A 21,485-nucleotide genomic window follows, 5' to 3' on the forward strand; every position below is an offset into this window, starting at 1 on the left:
TTGCCCTAAAATTGTGGAAAGAACAAAGCCATCTGTAGCAATTACTTGACTGATTTCTGAGTGTTCCTTTATTTAATGGGTTTATCTGTTCTTCCTTTTTTCCTTCCCTCCCTACCCCTCTGTTTCCTTGCTTCCTTCCCTCCCTTCTTTGCTTTCTTTTTCTCTTGCCTGCCTGCCTCCCTCCTTGTCTTTATGGTGCTGGGGATCTAATCCAGAGCTTCACGTATGCTAACTGCCACTGAGCTATACGCAAACCCTATACGGCTTAAATTGCTTGTTTGCTTTCTCTCGCAGCAAGCACAAGTTTTTTTGTTTTTGTTTTTTGTTTGTCTTGATACTGGGGTTTCAGGGAAGGGGCTTTGTATTGAGCAGTATCCCTGACCCTTTTTTACTTTTATTTTGAGACAGGGTCACACTAAGTTACTAAGTTGCCCAGCTGGACTCTGGGAGGCTGGAATCAGCCTCCCAGAATGGTGGTGTTACAGGTGTGTGCCACCATGCCTTTACTGGTTTAAATTTCTGCTGCTCATTTATTTTTGTTCCATAAATAGGAGTGATACAAGAAAGTGAAGCAAGGAAAGACTAAGCTGTTCCCCACGTGCATATCTGAGCACACATCTTTCTACAAAAGCTCTTAGGCCTGCTCTGAATATGTGTGTGCACTAAGAATGCAGATTTGATGTCACAATTCTGGAGACCACTCGGAGTTACGTTATCTAGTCAGCTTTTTCTTGGCACAGTTCTAATATGGATTCTTGCTCTTCTTGAGGAATTCTCCAGCCTCTCTTGTTGTTTCATGTGGTTTGTGAGGCTTCCTTTACCAGTGCTTCTCCGGATCTGCTTTATTCTTTAACAGATTTGATGTAGAACTGGTGACAGACCCTACTGGTCTAAGTTTAGAACCTCTTGATGCTAAGCCACAGAGGGCCTTTGTGGGATTCAGGTCCTTTTGCTACACTCGGTCTCTTGTCTGTGAAGCAGGTCAGAGATGCTCAGCTTACTCCAGGGAGCAGTACATAGCTACCTGGGATATCGTTTATGCCAGGGAGAAAGATCTTTTCATTTAGCTCCAGTTATATTTAGGACCAGTGAGTTCTTGCAAAATAGCCCTTGTGTTTGGTCTGTAGAGGGGGTGGTAACTAAAGGAAATCTTTGACTAAAGGAAACCAAGATTGAATTAGGGGAAATAGGATGTTCGTTTTGAACTGTCAAATTATCAAAGAAGAATTTCCCCCTGCCCTCTTATACAATGGTTATTCTTCTAAAACATTACTTTAAAGTCCTCATAAATTAGCTGTTTCAGTTTATTCTACAATAGACCAACACATAGGGACCCACATTGCTTGGTATGCCCGGCTTTTTAGTTGCAGACCCCTTGAGATTCTCAGCTATTAATTCATTAATAGAGGAACACTGTCAAGCTATTTGTACCTGAAACTCATTTAGTGTTAAAACAGTGTTTTTCCAATTGGCAACACATTTCATTATTCCCCGTATTCCCTAGCTCTGTCTTGGCATAAGAAAGTGTACTTCACTTTCACTTCTCTTTCTAGGCCTACATCCACTCCCTCTTTTGTATTTCTTCTTACAGATCTCATAGAATTATTGTCAGCCTGATACTTGCTCCATCTGCAGAGAAAGAGAGAGAGAGACCTGGGTTTTTTTTTTGTGAGCACCCATCAGAAAAGGAATAAAATGCAGCAGCGAAGATTCCATTGCTGAACTCGAGGTGGGGCTCCCATAGCCTCATACTGGAGTTTCATTCACTGTGACAGTTGTGCAGCTTCAGGTGTTTTGCTCTCATCCATAGATTGTTTATCCCACCAGGTACTTTCTGATCCTTTGGACAAATACACATGTCCTCTGATAGGCACACTGCCATACAGCTCAAAGGGGTTATTGGTTTATGGTGCTGTCTGGTGGGATTTCAGGAAACTGAGGGAAGTTAATATTTCCAGACAAGGTCAGTGACTTGTAAACAAATGCATTTTTAAAATATTTTTAAACTGTAGTTATGGTAATGAAGTTTTCTCTTTATATCCTTCAATTAATAGCAGAACTTGGTATGATTGTATATACCTGTAATCTCAACTAGTTGGGAGGCTGAGGCTGGAGGATCACAAATCTGAGGCCAACCTGGGCAGCCTAGCAAGATCTTGTCTAAGGAAAGAAAGGAGGGATGAAGGAAGAGAGGGGAGAGGGGAAGAGAAGGAGAAAGAAAGGAAAGAGAGTAGAGGAGCGGGTAAGGGAGGGAAGGAGAGAGGTTTCTTACTGTGTCACTCATTCCATGCCACACCGGAAGTCTTTTCTTTTATCTAACTTAAGTCCTTCCTGTTCCATCCAGCTAGCTTACAGTTATTGTTTTGTTGTATTAGAGACTATTTTTTATAATTCCTTATGACATTTTTGTAATAAAATAAGATATATTATACAGATGCATTATATACATGTATCAGTTCCCCACAATGCATGTAATCATTATGTACTGCAAACATGAACTAATAAAAATTTTAAAAATACAGAAGTATATAAAGCTAAAAGGTAAAATATTTCTTCCTTTCTCTTTATTCTATTCTATTCTATTTTTCTTTTTCTGTTCTCCATGAATCTAGTAAGTGAGAAGAGAATAAAGCTTCAGATTCCCATTTTTATTTGCACCTGTGGATACCCTGGTGTTTGTCTATCCCTAAGGTACATGCATAGAGGCTCCTCAGTGCATTCTGGTCCCCTTGTCTGTTACCTAACTCAGTGCAGTTTGAGATAATTTGTATCATTAAGATTTTGGGTGTTTGAGATTGTAAATATATTTTCACTTTTACTTTTATGGCCTTGTGTTTTCTGTGGCAAGTTTGGGACTGTTTATAATTATTTTTTTCCAGGTCTTGTGTCTGGCCTCTAAGTTACCACATGATGTTTTTAACAGATAGAGAGATGAGCTTGTGCCTATTCTGTGCTGACTGCTGAAGTAAAGTTCTGGGTTGACTTCACATTATTCCCAATTTTTCCTTTATTTTATTTGTAATACTTGGGATCAAATTTTGGCTCTTGTGGGTTTCATTTCACTTTCTTATGAGGTATTTTACAACCTTGAAACCCACTCATTTGCAGTTTCCCCTTGGAAAATGTTTGTATCCAGGAGAGAGTGGAGGTTTTGCATTTTTTACAACATAGCACCAGTAGGTATTTTCAGTAACATGTAACATATTTAAGGAGGAGTTCAGGACACTGTATAAAAAAACACAATAGAACAGTTGAAAAGCAAACAAGAAAAACTTGTCAAGTGTCCTGTGAAAACAGAATGAGAGAGAGTTGGAAGAAAAGCTGACTAGGATATGAGGACTTCGACTGAGCTCAAGGGCATGAAAATTGCTGAGCAGTTATTTAGTTATGCACTTTTTTTCTGTGTGACGTCAATCTGAGGCTGTAAAATGGTGGAGAAAACAAAGATATCTGCTACCTTTCAAGTTTAGCTTGAGTGCGTAACAGTTTTTGTTATCGTCAGTTAATCATCAGTTAATGTAATCACCCTTTACTATAACTGAACTTTAGTAATGTGCTGTGAACTGTAGAGTAAGGAGTCCTTACTATAAGAAGAGCTGATATTCTTAGGAAGCCGTCAGTTTTCTTCAGTGATAGATTGCCTTTTGGGATTTAAAACAGTGCTATTTATATAAAACATAAAACCAAATTTGTGTTATTCTAGTGTTTGGAGAGTAGCAAGCACACTTCTGTTGCATTTACTTACTCCTGCCAGGAAGATCCCAACAGATCAACTTCTGTAAATTCCATAGATTTGTACTGAATATATTTTTTTAAGGCTCTTGTGCAGAATGCATTCTGTAAGAGAAATTTCTTTAGGAATTTCTGTGGTTCACAGTAGAAACTGAGGATATACTCATAATCTGAGATTTTTTTTCTTTGATTGAGTTAGGACCAAAATGCTTGCTGCTCATTCTTGGAGTAGAAGCAAACAGCAATTTCAGAAAAAATGTGTGGGATAAAATGTGTGGAATGTAGGTTGAAAGAGAACTTTTTGCATATGATTAAATGTGGTTATGCACAAGTAGGGGAGGTATCACTGACTCATTAATTCATTCTCTATGTTTACTGCATTAGGTTCTGGGAAGAAGTATGGATTTCCATGTCACAGAGTCAGGCTGGACTTGGGTCTCACATAGCCTTTACAGGTTCCTGGCCATGGCTCATCCTCTTTGCATTAGTTATTTCACTCCTTGTTTCCAGGAGACACTGCTGGTTTCCCTTTTTGTTTATAACCGTCACCCATGAGTCACCATGAATATTGCAGAGTTGCAGATCACATTCTGGTGTGCTGCTGTAGGATCTTAGCCTGCAGTTCTTTGCCTGTCTTCTGATGGTCCTGATAGAGCGGGGAGACAAACTGCGTAAGTGAATTAACCAAAGAGGGAGAAGAAAGAGCACAATACCTGTTTTATATCCATTTTTCTTTAGTACAAGATATATTTAGATATATTAAGAGTAGACAGCTTGGGCTGGGGATTTAGCTCAGTGGCATCAGCATCTGCCTGGCAAGCATAAGGTCATGAGTTTGATTCCCAGAACCCCCCCCCCCCCAAAAAAAAAGAGTAGACAGTTTGTTCTTAGTTGCCAATATATTAGGCCATACTTTTATGGTTAGAAAGCTCTAAATCTACTTTTTTATGAAAAATGAATTTTTGCCTATGAACAAATAAAGCCAACCTTTTATTTTATTTATTTATTTATTTATTTTGTCTTTTTGAGACAGGGTCTTGTTGTGCATTTCAGGCTGACCTTGAGCTCACTTGTAACCCAGGCTAGTCTCAAACTTGCAATGATCCTTGTCCCTCAGCCTCCCAGGTTCTGGGGTAGCCAAACATTTCTTTAAAGAGGTATTGGTCTTACAAGTGGCCTAGAGGCTCGGGATGCACCATTAGTCCTTTGAAAAAAATCTCAAAATTTATAGAATTAAAAAATAAAAAACTGTATCAAATGAATAAAATTCTTCCTGAAAATTTTAAAATATTTTGATTTTGAATAGGCTTTATTCTCTTAATAATTTGACTGATTTATATCTTTTTAAAATATATTTATTTAGGGGAGTTTTGGAATATAAAATTTTTTTAGCTAGATGAGGTGGTGCCTACCTGTAATCCTTGTACCTGAGGCAAAAGGATTGCAAATTTAAGGCCAGTCTGGGCTATATGGCTAGTTCAAGGATGGCCTAGGCTACATGTGAGTGAGAGTGAGAGTGAGACCTTGTTTCAGGAAACAAAACAACAAAAAGTTTCTACCTGTAATTCTCTATTATTTTCATTTTTCAGATCCTTCTTAGTTTTTATGTAATTATTACGTATGCAATTTTATGTTTCATTCTAAATTTTGAAATTTCTTACCAACTTTTTGGAAAGCTCTGAAGTTGTTGACACCTTAGTGTGTGTGACTCAGGGTCTTGAAAGAGGTTATTGTGAACAGCAAGATGAGTGTCAAACTAGTTTTTTAAAATAGGACACATTCCCTGTAATTTGTGGCACAGATGAAATGCAAACTTCTCTTAGCCTGGGATTTGGTAAGAAGAAGGTACCTTACCAATCCCAGGCTAAGAGATTTATGCAGGGATAAATCCCAGATTTATGCAGGGATAAATCCCAGATTTATGCAGGGACTGCTCAAATTACAAATGAGGGAATAATAAAAGTAGTTTAGTGTATGGGAGTTCCAAGTGCCAGCCAAATGAACAATCTACCTGCAAATAAAGCTTAGTTCTTTGTTGGAAAGGTGAGACCTTTGTGCTTTGCTGGGAATGGAAAAGATGAAGAAAACAAGAAACAATACACATAACGCCAAGTGTCAGTATCAATGGCAAATACATGCTAGACACAACAGGCTGGTATTTCCCCAGTTCTTTCCTATTGAGTGAAGGATATCAAAAAGGAAAAGGTTTCAGGATTTTATTTTTTTTTAATCTTTCATCAAAAGTACTTGCTGCAGGGGCTGGTGATTTAGCTTAGTGGCATAAGCACCTGCTTTACAAAGTACACAGGTCGTGAGTTTGATCCCCCGGTACCAAAAATAAACAAACAAAAACAAAAAAACCCTGCTGCAATGGGACAGTTATTTAGCTCACTGGTGTAAGTGCCTGCCTGTCAAGTGTGAGGTTGTGAGTTTGATCCCCGGCCCAAAAAACTCTTAGCATTAGGAAGCATAAACAGACCAAGTAACCAAAGTACCTGTTGCATAAATAATATAAGGATCAAAAGTAGCTGTTAGTCAAAGAAAATAAAGTTATGTATCATCTAGATTTCAAATAAACAGTATTGAGTTCTTTTATAACTCTTATGAAGCACACTGGAATGCTGTGGAGGGTTTGGGTTTTGTGAAGACATGAAGAGATGAAGACATGAAGAGTTTTGTGTGCCACACTAGGTGATACAGGCCAACTCCCTGGTCCCCTTTACATGAACAGTTTCAGAGATATGAGGTGCAGTGGATAGAAATATATGCTCTTCAGTGTTTTGCAACTCCTCTGCAAAGAAGTATAAAACAAAAGCAGGAAGTATAGGGAGAAAATGGACCTGTGGAAGGTTTGTTTCTAAACCATAGGTCATTCTGGAAACTTGGGAATATCAGACAAAATTAGATTCATTCATGTGTAATATAGATCACCACAGAAAGGAACTTTATTTGTCAGAGGTAAATTTTTCTTCCCTCATGTAAAGGGAGTCTTCAGCTAGGCAGTAGAGAGCTAGTGTGACCGCTTGGTAGGTGGCATGGATCTAGGCTTCTTCTCCTTTAGTGGTAGCCCCACTGTCAGGTTTGTAAGATATTGTTGCTGTGGCTGTGATACTGTGTTTGAGACAGGAAGATGAGCAGAGTGAAAGGGCATACTTCCTTGTGGAACCCCTACTCCTCCGCTATCCCAGAAAGTTCTTCTGGAAGCCCTATTCCATCTGTACAGAGCATTGCTGTTCCAAAATATATAGGCTAAATATTGGCTAGGCAAACCTTAGTTTCTGCCATAGCAAGTGATCATATTGTTAAGGGTATTACCAAAACTTAGATGGCTAGACTTTGGGATACCTGGAAAATTCTAGAACAGGCAAGTACTTATGTTTAGTGAATTTGGCTTTTAATTTGCTGATAATTGATTGGTTCAACAAGCATTGAGGATGTATGTGCTAGGCACTGGGGTTACAATAGTGAGTAAGTCAAGTATGGTCCCTCCCCTCACAGAGTTTAGGCTAATGGGAAACAAAATGGGTTTTAAGTAAGTAAATTTTAAATACGTTGTATAATAATAAAGGGAAATCAAGAGTGCTTGGGATTGTGTGACCAGAAACTGTTAAGAATATGATAAGACCTACACATTGAGATTTAAAGGATGCTTGGGAACCAGATCAGAAGTTGGAGAGGAGGGTATAAGAGGAGGAGGGCATGAGGGAAGGCATATTCCAGGCAGACCAGCTTTGTATTATTTCCCTTTTCTCCATTATTTTTCTTACTTCTTCATTAGAGGAAGTCAGTGAGAATTTCTAAGATAACAAAGATAGTCAGGGATTAGGTCTGAAATGGCTAAAGGTACTACATCCTTTCTATTTGTGTTTTGCTCTCTCAAGTTGAGTGCCTGCCTCCTTAGGCTGCACAGGGAGCATTAGTAACCAAGGAAGGAAGTGGGCAGATGATTGGGCACACTACAGTCCATCTCCAGCATGGATCTGGATTTTGGTCTCAGTGTGGGATTTTGGGAAGGCATTGATTGGTTCTGATCATGAGGTTCTGATATGATCCCATTCCCTTTCCAGGAAGTGGACATTGTGGTGGCACCTTGCCAAGGCCTCCGGCCCGCAGTAGATGTTCTGAATGACTTGGTGAATGATTTTTTGCCTGTGATAACCTATGCACTCCACAAAGATGAACTGTCTGAGAGGGATGAGCAAGAGCTTCAGGAAATCCAAAAGTATTTCTCCTTCCCCGTATTCTTTTTCAAAGTGCCGAAGATGGAGATAATAGATTCCACTACCAGAACAGAGAATGAAAGATCACCTTTGTATCGCCAGCTAATTAACCTGGGCTATCTGAGTGCCACTCACTGGAACTGTGGAGCCCCTAGCCAGGACACTAAAGCTCAGAGCATGCTGGTGGAGCACAGTGAGAGGCTGAGACACTTGAGCACTTTTTCTCACCAGCTGCTGCAGGCTCGTTTGGTGGATGCAGCCATGGCCCTCAACCTGGTGCACTGCCACTGCCTAGACGTCTTCATTAACCAGGCCTTTGACATGCAGCGGGATCTACAGATTACTCCCAAACGGCTGGAATATACTCGAAAAAAAGAGAATGAGCTGTATGAATCACTGATGAATATTGCTAACAGAAAGCAGGAAGAAATGAAGGATATGATTGTTGAGACTCTTAACACCATGAAGGAAGAACTTCTGGAAGATGCTGCAAACATGGAGTTTAAAGGTAAGTCCTGGAGAGTTTGATGGGGCATGTGGCTTTAGGAACCTGCACTCTATTCCAACTCAAAATTGGTTACATTGATTCTTAGGTTATAGTAGGAGCCCACCTTAAGTCATTTAGCCAAGGCATTGTGTCTTGCTCTTAGTGACCTTCCTGGGAGATTCCACTGCCATTCTTCATTTAGTAGTAACTTTTGGTAAATTCATCCTGTTAACTGTCTAAGCTCTACTCTCCTTATGTATTCCTCAATGCCATTGAGCTGGAGAGGAGCTGCTTGAAGAGTTTTCCTATACCCTGCTTTAACCTTTGCTCTGTCAGTATGGCCCAGGAGTCCTTATCATTTATGTTTTAGCAGTGCTGGGCATCAAACCCAGGGCCTCACACATGCTAGGCAAGCACTCTACCACCGAACCACCCTCATCTCTATGTTTTTATTTTCAGGATCTTTTTCTTCTCAGACTGCCCCTGCAACTTAAAAGCATTCCCCAAAGTAACGTCTTAGTTCTTCTGGTAGTTCTGTTGTTCACAAATAGCTATTTGGGCAAAAATGACTGGTCAGGTCCTTTGCTATCTGAGGCTTAGAGGCTGCTGACTTTGTATACTGACTGCTGTCTAAATCTCCAGGCATGGACATAACTGTACTATCTATTAATTAAATGGCACAGTTTGCAAGTTACTTTTTAGATCTGCAGCCATGGGCATACTCCAGATCACTTCCTGAAAATACTGGTGCTGAAGACCACTAAAGACTTTTTTTTGTGTGTTTTTCATTTTTTTATCGGTACCAAGGATCGAACTCACGACCGCCTGCTTGCAAGGCAGGTGCTTATGCCGCTGAGCTAAATCCCCAGCCCGACCACTAAAGACTTAATCAGGAACTAACATCAGTGTTTTTCAGAATCTTTCTTAGGTGGATTTTGCTTATTTTCATGTTTTAGATGATGGAGTTAAGGCTTAAAAGGGTTAAGTAAGAGCTAGTAAGTAGCAGAGGGAGGATTAATCTAGACAGCCTAGTTCCTTAGCTTGTACTTTTAATTCCATGTTTTACTATTCCCCCAGCTCCCATGCGGGGAATTGTACCCAGGAACTTCTCATTGAACTTCATCCTCAGCCCTTTTTTAAAGAAAAAAAAAAAGATTTTTTTTTTTTTTTTTAAATTTTGAGACAGGGTCTTGCTGAATTGCAAAATCACTCAGATTGGGCTCAAACTTGGCTGTCTTGCTTCAGCCTCCCCAGAGTGTGGGATCACAGCTGTGTACCACCAAGCCCAGCTTTTATTCCTTCTTAATTTGTTCCCAGTACTGATGCTACTACTTCTGGTTCCCAGGTTCAAACCCTTCACATATTTTTAGCTGTCTTTTTTCCTGTGTCCTCATGTCTAATCAGTTGCCAAGTACTATTGAGTCTTCTTGCAGATAGTAGTACATATCCACTTGTGCTTTTCCATCACATCTTTTAATTGAACTTCTGTTACCTAATCAATCACCCTGTCTTCTCTTCTTTCTGCACTCTATTGGCTTTCTGTTCCTACAGGTAAGGTTAAACTCGACCTAGTATCCAAAATGTTCCAAAGCCTAGCCCTTATCAACTTTGCCAGTCTTATTTCTTATTATGCACTTTCCTATAATTTTTATGTGGGTTGGTTTTAAATCTTTGCTGTCTTCCATACACTCCCTTCACCTTTTCTTTGCTTGTTCCCTTATTTAAGCTTAAAAGTCTTTTATTTTTGAATTTCCGAATCCTACCTATGTATCTTTCAAGGCCTTTCCAGGGCCTGTTTTAAGTTTTTAACTACTAACAGTTGCACTTATCTGAACTACAGCATTATCTATATCAGGCAGACCCAAACTCTGTGTGTGTGTGTGTGTGTGTGTGTGTGTGTGTGTGTGTGTGTGTGTGTATGTGTGTGTGTTGCACTGCTGAGGATCAAACCAGTGCTGTATAAATGCTAAGTAAGTGCTATACCATTGAGTTTCAATGATGAGCAAACTGGGCCATGCTAGTAGACTCTTTAATGCAGTACAATTTGGGACATGAATATGCTGGGAACACCAGCCATCTAGTTATGTCATACTTATAAATATGAAGGAAATGGAGTTGATTTTAGCAACGATAAGCTGCCCGATTTCGTATAAATCTTTCTAAAGATGAACAAGATATATCTTTTAGTAAATTCCTGTTGTAGGGGTAAATTTCACTTGCAGTGAAATTCTAGGAAAGCCTCTTATGTTTAGGTAAGGACACAAGCATTAATGCTGCATCACAACATTTGTGATGAAGGAAAGTCAAGGCAGCTAGGTTGGGCAGACAAGGAAACACTCATCTGTATCATATCAGGCATATCATTTGGTGCCTGGGTTAAGGTAGTTAGCTAAAGAGACATGAGGGCATCTGAGAACAAGTACACAAGTGTGTGATTGTCAACTGCATTGTGGGTTTGGGGATCTACTTACCTAGGTGGGTATATGTTAGATACAGCTTGCATGTTTGGTTCTACCTTGTTCTGAATCTGTTCTGAGCACTCTTGGGGCAATGATAAGTATATTTAAAAGAAGGCTACCACATATCCTTTGGAGCCAGATTTCTATTACTGTTATCTATCTTTAAATAAAGGTGGATATATGCACCCTGGGTAAATGATAAACATAATTTATAAAATATTGATTTTTTAAAAAATGATAAAACATGCATACATGGTACTTAATTCAAAATACAAAGACACCCCCCCCCCGCTACTATCTAGCTCTCATGTTCTTTTACATCCTGCTTTTTCACTTTTTCAGTGTATATCTTAGAGCATTTTCCAAAAAGGAAAATATAAGTCTGTTTTCTTCCAATGGACATACTTTGATGAATATATTTAGTTGGTCTCTTACTGATGGGCATTTGGGCTCTTTTTTTTTTCATTTTGCTGTCACAAAGTATATATATTGATCATCATTGTAGGTACATGTCGGAGGATGCATTTCTAGAAAGAGAATTCCTAGAAGCAGATAGTTCAAAGGGTGTGTGAATTTTTCCTTGTTGATCTAAAATTTTGGTAGATAACTGACAATTTCCCTCTGAAGAGGTGGTATCAATTTAAGTTTCCACCAGTGAACCTGACAGTGCCTTTGTAGGGGTGTGATCATTTTTCATTTGAATGTTTCTGTCTTAGTTACTTTTCTCTCATTGCTGAGACAAAATACTTGATGGCCAAATTTTTTTTTTTTTTAATTTAAGGAGAAAAAGGGAAAAAAAAAGCAGAAAAAGGGTACAAGTTATACAGAATTTCAGAAAAAAATAAACAGTAGGAAGTCACTAATTAATGGATTACATATTGTCATCTTAGAAATATTTGTTCAAGTTACAAGATTAAAGCATATAAAGTGGACATTCAAACAGTGAGCCTGCAAACAGTTCTGTTCAATGATCCAACAAAACTCAGTAATATCATTGTCTATCTTATATATAGATATACATGCAGTTATACCATTTAGAGCACTTTCTTTTCCTCTCTTTTGTACAATGACTATTACACATTTTGGGTTTTATTGCTCCCACAGTTCTTATTGCTTTTTTTGGAAGAGAGTAAAACCAAATGTGACTTAACAGAGTCGGTTAAATCAAAAGGGTGGACATAATAGATGATGTAAAAATTTAATACAAGGTGATCAACAATGGTTACCATAATTCCTCCCGCTATCTCAAATAGAATTGCCTATATCATCAGTTATAATAAAATTGAACAAAACAGTAAAGAATGAAACCAACAAAACCAAAACATTGGAGACATTACAGGTCTTCAAAAGTAGATAATAGTCAACCAGTATGGGCTTGAATCCCACTATCTTCACAGCTGTTGCCTAAACTTTCGAACCTGGTACTATCAAGCAAATCAGAATAGAGGAACATCAGTCAAAACAAGATGGTGAGAGCAATACAGGGCTTCAAATCAAGTTAATAGAAAATCAAAGTGGGTTACTATAATATATCCTGCTATTTTTAAATTTATTTTTCCCTTAATTAAAAGGATAAAAATAAAAAATAATAAAATGGAGACTGAGATAAAAGAGGGCATAACAACAAAACAGCACAGATCAAAACATAACCATTTAAGCAAAATAGTGTTTCACCACAAGATAATCCCGACATGAATGACAGTCTCATAGGGTACTTAGAATCAACTAACAGATAATGAACTATGGTTTCTGTATAATCTCCTTGTCTATAAAAGTTTTTGTTTATACTATCACATATAATAAAATCCAATAAGATACAACATGTTAAGGCCTATGGAGACAGAAGAACAAAGGCTTGATGGGACTTCAAAATAAGATGATACCAAATCAGCACTACCTATTATGACGTCGTTTTTCTCCAAAATAGCTGTTCCTATCATCCAGTCTTCTCTGCCTCATTTCTGTTGAGCTCTTTTTCTGTCATTAGTTGTCAGTTTGTCTTCTTCATTTTGTTTTCTGCTCCATTCATTGTGGCCTCTCTGCCACTATTTCCTGATTCTTTGTATTTTTCTTTTTTAGAATATCCTGCAGTATTCTCTGTAGAGTTGAATTGGTGGTTGTATATTCCCCTAGTTCCTCTTTATCCTGAAAGCACCTTGTTTTTCCATCAATTTCCAGGGATAGTTGTGCAGGATATCTCAATCTTGGCTGGAGGTTATTATCTTTCAAAGCTTGAATTATTTCCCCCCACGCTCTTCGTGATTTGATAGTTTGTGCCGAGAAGTCTGCTGTAATTCTGATGGGTGTTCCCTTGTAAGTGATTTGTTTCTTGTCTCTGATGGCTTTTAATATTCTGTTCTTATATTGGATTTCTGGAATTTTGATTATTATATGCCTGGGTGTAGCTCTATTTGGGTTGTAGGTAGCTGGAGTCCTGTATGCCTCATATATCTGAGTATCTTTACCGTTTGCTAAATTAGGGAAATTCTCTTGGATTATTTCTGTGAATAGCTTTTGTAGTCCATTTGTTTGTGTCCCCACTTCTTCTCTTATATTCTGAAGTTATAGACCCTCTTATCATCTTCTAGTTTTTGTATTATTGCTGTTTGTTTTTTTGTTATTTTTAAGAAGTTTTTCATTTCATGCTCCCATATTACAATTCTGCCCTCCAGTTCAGATAATCGGTCCTTAGTTTCTTTCAAGCTGTTATGCCAGTTTTCAATAGAGTTTTTAGTTTCCTGGTAATCTCTTTGAACCTGCTTCACGTATTCTACGTGTTCTCTATTTTCTCCATCAAATAATTCTCCCCTCTTTTTCTGTTCTTCCATTCCACCATCTGCTTTTTCTTGAGTGGTGCTTAGCATTTCTCTGACTATTCTGCTTATGTCTTTCTTCAGGTCATTAATAACTTCATTCCTGAATTCATCTATGAGGCTCTGGAGGCCTTTTATGTCTATTGGTGGCGTGTCTGCTATTGCCTGTTTCTCAAGATTCGGGGCTGAGGAGCCTTTCTTGTTGTTCCCTCTTCCCATATTCTTTGTTCCTTATATATGCAAGCATATATAGGAGACCCAGCTTCCTTCCCTGTCAGCCACAGTCTGATTGAATTGCACCGGCTAGGTGTTCCCGCCCACCACAGCACACCTGGGAGTTACAGACCTGGCAGCCTATGTGGGGCTCGCCCCTTCAGGTCACCTTCAGGCGCTGGGACCTGGGTTGTGCTAGCCTACTGGGTCTCAGCCAGCAGCGCACGTAGGCTAGGCACTGCTCACCAATCCTGCTTGAGAGGGGGATATGTGACTGAAGTCATTACAGTGCCCTGTTCCAGCAAGTCTGCCCGGTCCCAGAATGTCCTCTGTTGGCGCCTCCTAGACCGTGGGAGAGTCCCAGTTTCCCTCACTCACCGGAGGTCGATGCACGGCTGCCTGCCCGCCCAGCTCTTAACTCCTTCACCAGTTCCTGTTCTCAGAGCTTTCGCGCATCTCTCTCCCTGCTGAGCTGATTCAGATGCAGCAGTGGCGGCAGGAAACGCAAATCGTGGCTTCCAATGGCGCGGGCTCCAGCTTCCACACTCAGGCTTTATCTGTTCCTGTTATAGCACCAGGATTGCATTCCCAGTTGGTATCTCTCAGCCCAGTTCGTTCTTGGGTCAGCAGGGTATATCTCCTCTTGGTTAGGATTCCTTACTCTGCACGATTCCTGGATTCTAAGCTCGGTCTCACAGAGAGCCTGCATAGCTGTTGCTATTTGTCCGCCATGTTCTTTCAAGATCTTGATGGCCAAATTTAAGAAGAAAGGTTTATTTAGCTCATAGTTTGTAGAAGTTTCAGTCCACAATCATCTGGCTCCAAGGCAAAGTGGCATGGCACAGGGGCAACAGTAGACAGCAAAAGAAAGACGAGCAAAAAAGAGAGAGAACAAGCCTCTTTTCCTTCCTTATATGCAAGCTACCCACCCCAGCTGGGTTCAGCACTCATACCTTCTCCTTGCCTCTTCTTGTACAGGCTCATGATGCTTACAGAGTGAGGACCCTGGCCCCCTACTGAGTCACTTAAACTTCTCAAATGACAGAATGAACAACGTCTTAGCGCAATAAGGGCATGTCCTCTACACTGGAGGATGTAAAATTGCTGAGTTGGTTATTTAAGCATCTAGATTTCTCAAGTTGGCACAATATATTAACCATTATAGCTTCTGTCAGGCTTTTTTTTTTTTTTTTTTTAATTTTGTGAGGTAGTGACATGGTAGGGCCAACAAATGAATTTTGCTTTTTATGTATCTAGTAATTGATCAGGATAAAATTCCTGAGTCCTAGATTCTTCTCATTAATATGCTGGACAATGTGATAATTTACAAACTTTGGAATCAGTGAGATTTGGTTTCAAATGCTAGCTGTGTTACTTCTTAACTACATGTCCCCTTCTCAGTACTTATTTTGTCTCCAAGCAGAGTTATTGTGAAGTTAAAATTCGTTACGTGTATTTAGTTTACATTCAATTAATATTTTCCTTCCTTCCATAAATGTGACTTAAAGCTAACAAAATCAATGTCTCATTTTAAACAGAACCGCTTCTCTTAGGATCTTATCTGCCACAAGTAGTTCTAATTGTTTTTTTTTGGAGACAGGGTCTCACTTTGCAATCCAGGCCTTGAACTCACTGTATATCCCAGTCTGGCTTTGGACTTATTGATCCTCCTGCCTCAGTCTCCCAAGTGCCAGGATTACAGGCATGTGCCACCATGTCCAGCTTGCCCCAAGCAATTGAACCTTAGTGGTCTCTGGTCATGCTGAGGGTCAGAGTTCATCAACCAACCATGTCTTTTTGTAGCCATCCTCATGGCAGTTCAGTGGCTGTGTCTCAGGAGATACCTGCCCCTCTCCTCACACTGGCCAGCTCGTTTCTCTGCCTCCACAGATGTCATTATCCCTGAGAATGGAGAACCAGTAGGCACCAGAGAGATCAAATGCTGTATCCGACAGATCCAGGAACTCATTATCTCCCGGCTTAATCAGGCAGTGGCTAACAAGCTGATCAGCTCTGTGGATTACTTACGTGAGAGCTTTGTTGGAACCTTGGAGCGTTGTCTGCAGAGCCTGGAGAAGTCGCAGGATGTCTCAGTTCACATCACCAGTAATTATCTCAAACAGGTATGCAAAGAATGGTTACCAAGATACCTTGTCACAGACTGCAGTTCCAAACAGTTCACACACAACCCTCACTTCAAAATTAGCCAAAAATTTCTCTTTTAACTTTTTGCATGTCCTATCTGAATTGTATTGGTTCCTATCAAATGACCACTGCCTGTGAAAGGCGTTGGTGAGCTATAAAATATGACAGTTGAGAAACAAAGAAGTAAAAAAGGTCTAATTAGTCATAAAATAGATGAACAACTTGACTTGATTCTGTAGTATACTGAAGTATAAATTTGGAAACCTTGAGACTGCTCTGTATTCTTGAAGTAAATATTTGTTGCCTTTTTAAATAGTCACTCTACTAAGGGCATATTCTTTTTATGTGTTCTCTTTCAGATCTTAAATGCTGCATATCACGTTGAAGTCACATTTCACTCAGGGTCCTCAGTTACAAGGATGCTCTGGGAGCAAATCAAGCAGGTAGGTATTTGCAAAAGAAAAATCTTCCATTCCTAGTTGGCCCATGTGTATCCTAGTCACTGCAGTAAAGAACAGAGACCTAGGAGCTGCTGTTAATGGGTGTCCATGGGTTCTGGTTGGCCTGCCTGGAAGAATATGGTTTATGTCTATTCTCAAATAATTATTAACAATGCTCCTTTAACTCATAAAGAGTGGTGGGGTTTAAAATGATTTTTCATGTAGCCATAGGACTGCAGTTGCTCCTTCATATTTCTTTTTTCTAGGCTAAATGTCTCAGAATTAGATGTTGTCATTGCCAGAGGCCAAGAGTATGCTTCTTATCTGGAACTGGACCTGAGTCTTACATAGTTAGTCACTAATTTCAAATTTAGGCACTTCCTGACACTGAATTTAATTTACTGTAGGTTTGTGAGCAGGTATAGTAGGTCTAGTGTTCTTCCTCTGGCTGAGTCCTGAACTGGAGAGAACCCTAAACTTTAATTGGCATCTGTCTCAGGAGCCTGCTCCTGATGAGTACATAGCCTGGGAAAGGAGGGCATTGTTGGGCCTTCTAGTAGTTTCTTTCTCCATCCCTCAGTGATCCCACTGTCCGCATCTTGACAGATCATCCAGCGTATTGCATGGGTAAGCCCACCTGCCATCACCCTGGAGTGGAAGAGGAAAGTGGCCCAGGACGCCATCGAGAGCCTCAGTGCCTCCAAACTGGCCAAGAGCATTTGCAGCCAATTCCGAACTCGGCTCAATAGTTCACACGAAGCCTTTGCAGCCTCCTTGCGACAGGTTGGTATGTGGGAGATACACCTGAAAACGCAGAAAAGAGCCTCAGCCTTAGATGGATGTTTGTGTGTGTGTGTGTGTGTGTGTGTGTGTGTGTGTGTGCGCGCGCGTGTGCCTGTAATCCAGCATTCTGGGAGGCTGAGACAGGAAGATCACAAGTTTGAGCCTGGTCAAGGCAACAGTGAGACCATATCTTGAAATTAAGTTTTCAAAGGCTGGTGATCAATTCCTATTATCACCAAAAATAAACAAATAAATAAAAAATCAGTGTATTTTCTACTGTGTTAAAACACAATGAGCATGATATTGTGTTACAGAAAATTTCATCAATAGGTTTTCATGTGGATATTTTTCTAATTCTAAGAGGAGGCAGCTCTGTTAATTTCCTCCCCACTCCTTCACTAAGTGAGAAAAATATAGAGGAAGAGGAATGTAGTTTATACAATATTTTAGGCATGAATGGCAGAAAGGGATGATTTTCTAATTTCTATTTTAGTTTATAGTTATATGATATTTTGTTTGTCTTTTGTGGGGATGAATAGGTGTGACTATGAATTCAAGAGGCAACATTCTTATTTATTGATAAGTGTATGTACCAGTCCCTGTGCTAAACATGTCACATACATGTGTAATTTAATTCATATAATTACCCTTTGAGCTCAGGATTATTATTTCTATATATAACAGGTGAGGAAGCTGAGGCTAGGGACAGGTAGTCTGACTTTCTCTTTTTCCTTCTCAGCTAGAAGCTGGCCACTCAGGCCGGCTGGAGAAGACGGAAGATCTGTGGCTAAAGGTTCGGAAAGACCATGCCCCGCGCCTGGCCCGCCTTTCTCTGGAGAGCCGATCTTTGCAGGATGTCTTGCTGCATGGTCAGTCCTTATGTTTTCGAAGTAAACTGAAGGGAAGTTTGGGGTCCTTGAGTCTTATAGCTAGCTTCCAAGGGTCCCACTGTCCCATGCTGCTTCCTTGCAGATCTCCCTAAGCACTTACTGATATGGTTTTGAATTCCCAAAGTCTGTCTGGCCTTGATATTTGTACAGTTTGAATATCATGACCAAAGTTTAAACTAACCAGCTTTAGAGTTTAGAGTGGTTTAGAGTGACTGCACTAGAATTTCTTCCCTTGGCATGATTATTGCTTCCTGGCCTCTGAGCAGAGTTGCCCAGTAAGCTGCCATCCCTTCTACCTTAGCTCTTTCTGTGCACCTTCTAGGTAAACCTAAACTGGGACAGGAACTGGGCCGGGGACAGTATGGTGTGGTATACCTGTGTGACAACTGGGGAGGACACTTCCCTTGTGCCCTCAAGTCAGTTGTCCCTCCCGATGAGAAGCACTGGAATGATCTGGCTTTGGAGTTTCACTATATGAGGTAGGTCCTGGTTTCATTCATCTTTTTGGGAAAATTCCAGAAAGGAAGCCTAAAGACTGAAGCAAGTTTTTTACCAAGAGCTAAAGTATGCTGTGTCTCTCCATACCTACGTTTCAGAACGTGCAGGCTAGGGCCGAGGATGTAGCTCAGCAGTACAGCACCTACTTGACAAGCCCTGTGTAGGCTAGTGTTTGTGGGACCAGCTCTCTTTAAGGCCATTATGGTCTTTGTGTCCTCTTTTCCTGCCATCTTCAGACTCCTTTCTTCCTGTGCTACTAAGGCTGGTGGTTTTTAGCTTCCATACTACTTTGCCCTGGGTGAAGCGGCCATTCTTTTTATGCAGAGTTTGTGCTGAGGGCCATTCCTTCTGGACCTGGACCAAGTGTAGCCTTAGGCTTATTTTTTCCTCATCCTAGCCTATCATCCTCACAGGTCTCTGCCAAAACATGAGCGGCTGGTGGACCTCCACGGGTCAGTCATTGACTACAGTTATGGCGGTGGCTCCAGCATCGCCGTGCTGCTCATCATGGAGCGGCTGCACCGGGACCTCTACACAGGGCTGAAGGTGAGGTGAGGCAAGTGGGATGTGAGAGCCAGCAGTCCCAGCACTTTCTTTCCGACCTTTTACCCTTTTCCACTTATTCAGAGCCTCTTGCTTCCATAAGCAGTTGTTGGAGTATCAGGCCTTATTACAATTATTTCCCAAAAAGTGTAACCTATTTATTGCCCCAGTATATATTGAGAATACTGCCTTTGGTCTCTCATGGTGGTGGTCAAAATCTAGACTCATTAGAAGAACAAAGAAAGCTTCCTATTCTTCTTTTCCTTCTTTTGTTTTCCCTGGAGGAAGTCAGTTTTGTTTATTCAACAAGTATTTTACTAGTGACTACTTTGTATTAAGCACCAGTAGGTGACAGCAAAAAAGTATAATTTTTAAAGAGAATTATAGTAATTGACTATTTCATGATGATGTGGAGTTTGAGTTTGACATGTGTACCTCAGTGGACAGTGATTGAGTTGAAACTTTGTACTCAATCTAGAGCAGTGCAGAATATTAAAAGAGGAGGCAAGTAGATAAGAAAGAGTTTAATGCGGGCATGGAGGGAGTCACCACAAGGAAGGCTGTGGCGGCTCTCCCTGCAGACAAGGGCAGGTTCTGCCTGATACAGGCTCTGATGGGGGAAGGGCCCTGGGGACTGATGTGAGCTGATTTATTTTGTGAGAGTGCAGGGAATTCAGTACATCTTTACATACATGAGCTTTGGCAAAGACTTTTGGTAGCAAGAAGCCATGGGGCTTCTGGGAAGAAGGAGCTAAGCGCCATGATGATTTAACATCGCACACCGCTGCCGTGATGAGTGGGCAAATCCCCGGCAGGGCCCTATCAGACAGAATGTGGACAGATGGAAAAAGAAGCCACAGGGGGAATGAGCAGCATAATACCAGCACATTCAAGGCCAGTAAAGACACTAAGCATGTTGAAGTACCTGCTTCTTTTAGAGACTGAGGGAATATCATGCTCAAAGAAATTAGTAAATTATACAAGACCCAACATGTTAAGAATTTCTACAAAATTCAAGTTTATTGTAGGCAAATAAGAAGCTTCATAATCTTTACATTCCAGAAGCCCTAATCAGGAGCAGAACAGACAGACATCACTTATATTGGCTTTGATTTTTTTTTAAATGACTTGAAATATGCAATTAAAAAACTGGGTGGAGGTGAAACCCTCAGTTGGATGTTGAGTTTCCCTTACCCAAAACAACCACCAAAAGGGAAATAGAGAAGTTTCTTTTGTCTCCACATCCCCAGGGCTGAGTACAAGAGAAAAGCTGACCTCAGTGTGTCTAGGTAGGTCCCGTCTCCCACATACCCCTTGTACAGGTTTATAAAGAGCTTCCAGAAGTAGGACAGAGAAAACAGAAATGCTCCCAGGAGGTGTGATGAAGGAGATTACTGTCCAAGTGATTTTCCCATTTTATCTCAGAGAAGTTAAGCTTAACAGTGTCTGATGCTTTTCCAAAGTATACTAAAGAACCCCATTAAGTCTTTTGGATAAGTGAAATGACATTTTCTAGGAATTCAAGAGACCCTAAATTAAAGTCCTATGAATAATTTTGGTATGTAAATGCATAAAACCAAACCTGGGCTAAGGAGGCCTGTCAGAGTTGAAGTAAATCTGCCTGAGGGACCTAAACACTCACTTTGAGCTTTGGCAGTTCCAGAGTTGTTTACGTGTTAGAAATGACCTCATGCTCCAGTCATGTAGTTGCACCTCTCTGTTACATCTGGGGATTGCCTAGCTGGCCGCAACTGTAGCCTGCAAGGGATTTTATCTGGCTTTGTGTTCCTTCTCTCTACTTTCCTGTTTTACCTGCTTCCCTCTTCCCCTTTTTTCCATGCATGTTCTGTCCTCACGTGCCCTGGTGAAGTCTTCTAGTCCCTCACAGAAGGAAGTCTCAGCTGGTTCAGGTGAGCTGGACTGGGATGTTACTCTGTGTGTGGTAAGTGAGCTCTTTGTCTCCCCAAGGCTGGACTGACCCTGGAGACGCGTTTGCAGATAGCAGTGGATGTGGTGGAGGGGATCCGCTTCCTGCATAGCCAGGGACTTGTTCATCGTGATATCAAACTGAAAAATGTGTTGGTAAGTAAGAGCTGTTTCCAAAACAGCCTGCTTCTGTGGGCTAAGTGGTCTTCTGTAGGTTGCATAGAAATGTAGTTTGGTTCTAGTAAAAGTCTAGGTGGAAAGTGGTAGAGCTCATAGCATATTGGATTGATGGGTGTTTAGACTTGAAGATTACAGAGGTGTTTCAGCATAAACCTA

At 40.5% G+C, this 21,485-nt stretch overlaps 1 protein-coding gene and 1 long non-coding RNA gene across 3 annotated transcripts in view; one reads left to right on the forward strand and one right to left on the reverse strand.

Annotated features, from left to right (window-relative positions):
- Dstyk (dual serine/threonine and tyrosine protein kinase) overlaps positions 1-21,485 on the forward strand; it is a 53,053-nt gene that overhangs the window by 22,449 nt on the left and 9,119 nt on the right. For both annotated transcript variants that reach the window (XM_003474673.5, XM_063240073.1), the window contains exons 3-10: positions 7,800-8,460; positions 15,815-16,047; positions 16,429-16,512; positions 17,116-17,292; positions 18,032-18,161; positions 18,505-18,661; positions 19,094-19,226; positions 21,192-21,305. In XM_003474673.5, the coding sequence (XP_003474721.1) occupies positions 7,800-8,460; positions 15,815-16,047; positions 16,429-16,512; positions 17,116-17,292; positions 18,032-18,161; positions 18,505-18,661; positions 19,094-19,226; positions 21,192-21,305 (1,689 nt within the window). The remainder of the gene's footprint in view (positions 1-7,799; positions 8,461-15,814; positions 16,048-16,428; positions 16,513-17,115; positions 17,293-18,031; positions 18,162-18,504; positions 18,662-19,093; positions 19,227-21,191; positions 21,306-21,485) is intronic.
- LOC134473992 (uncharacterized) overlaps positions 12,906-21,485 on the reverse strand; it is a 41,795-nt gene continuing 33,215 nt past the window's right edge. Inside the window, exon 2 of the long non-coding RNA XR_010044516.1 lies at positions 12,906-17,313. This is a non-coding gene — a long non-coding RNA (uncharacterized LOC134473992). The remainder of the gene's footprint in view (positions 17,314-21,485) is intronic.

Source organism: Cavia porcellus, unplaced genomic scaffold (genome assembly GCF_034190915.1).
Source record: "Cavia porcellus strain 051 isolate PalLab524CR breed Dunkin Hartley unplaced genomic scaffold, mCavPor4.1 scaffold_29, whole genome shotgun sequence".
Taxonomy (NCBI): domain Eukaryota; kingdom Metazoa; phylum Chordata; class Mammalia; order Rodentia; family Caviidae; genus Cavia; species Cavia porcellus.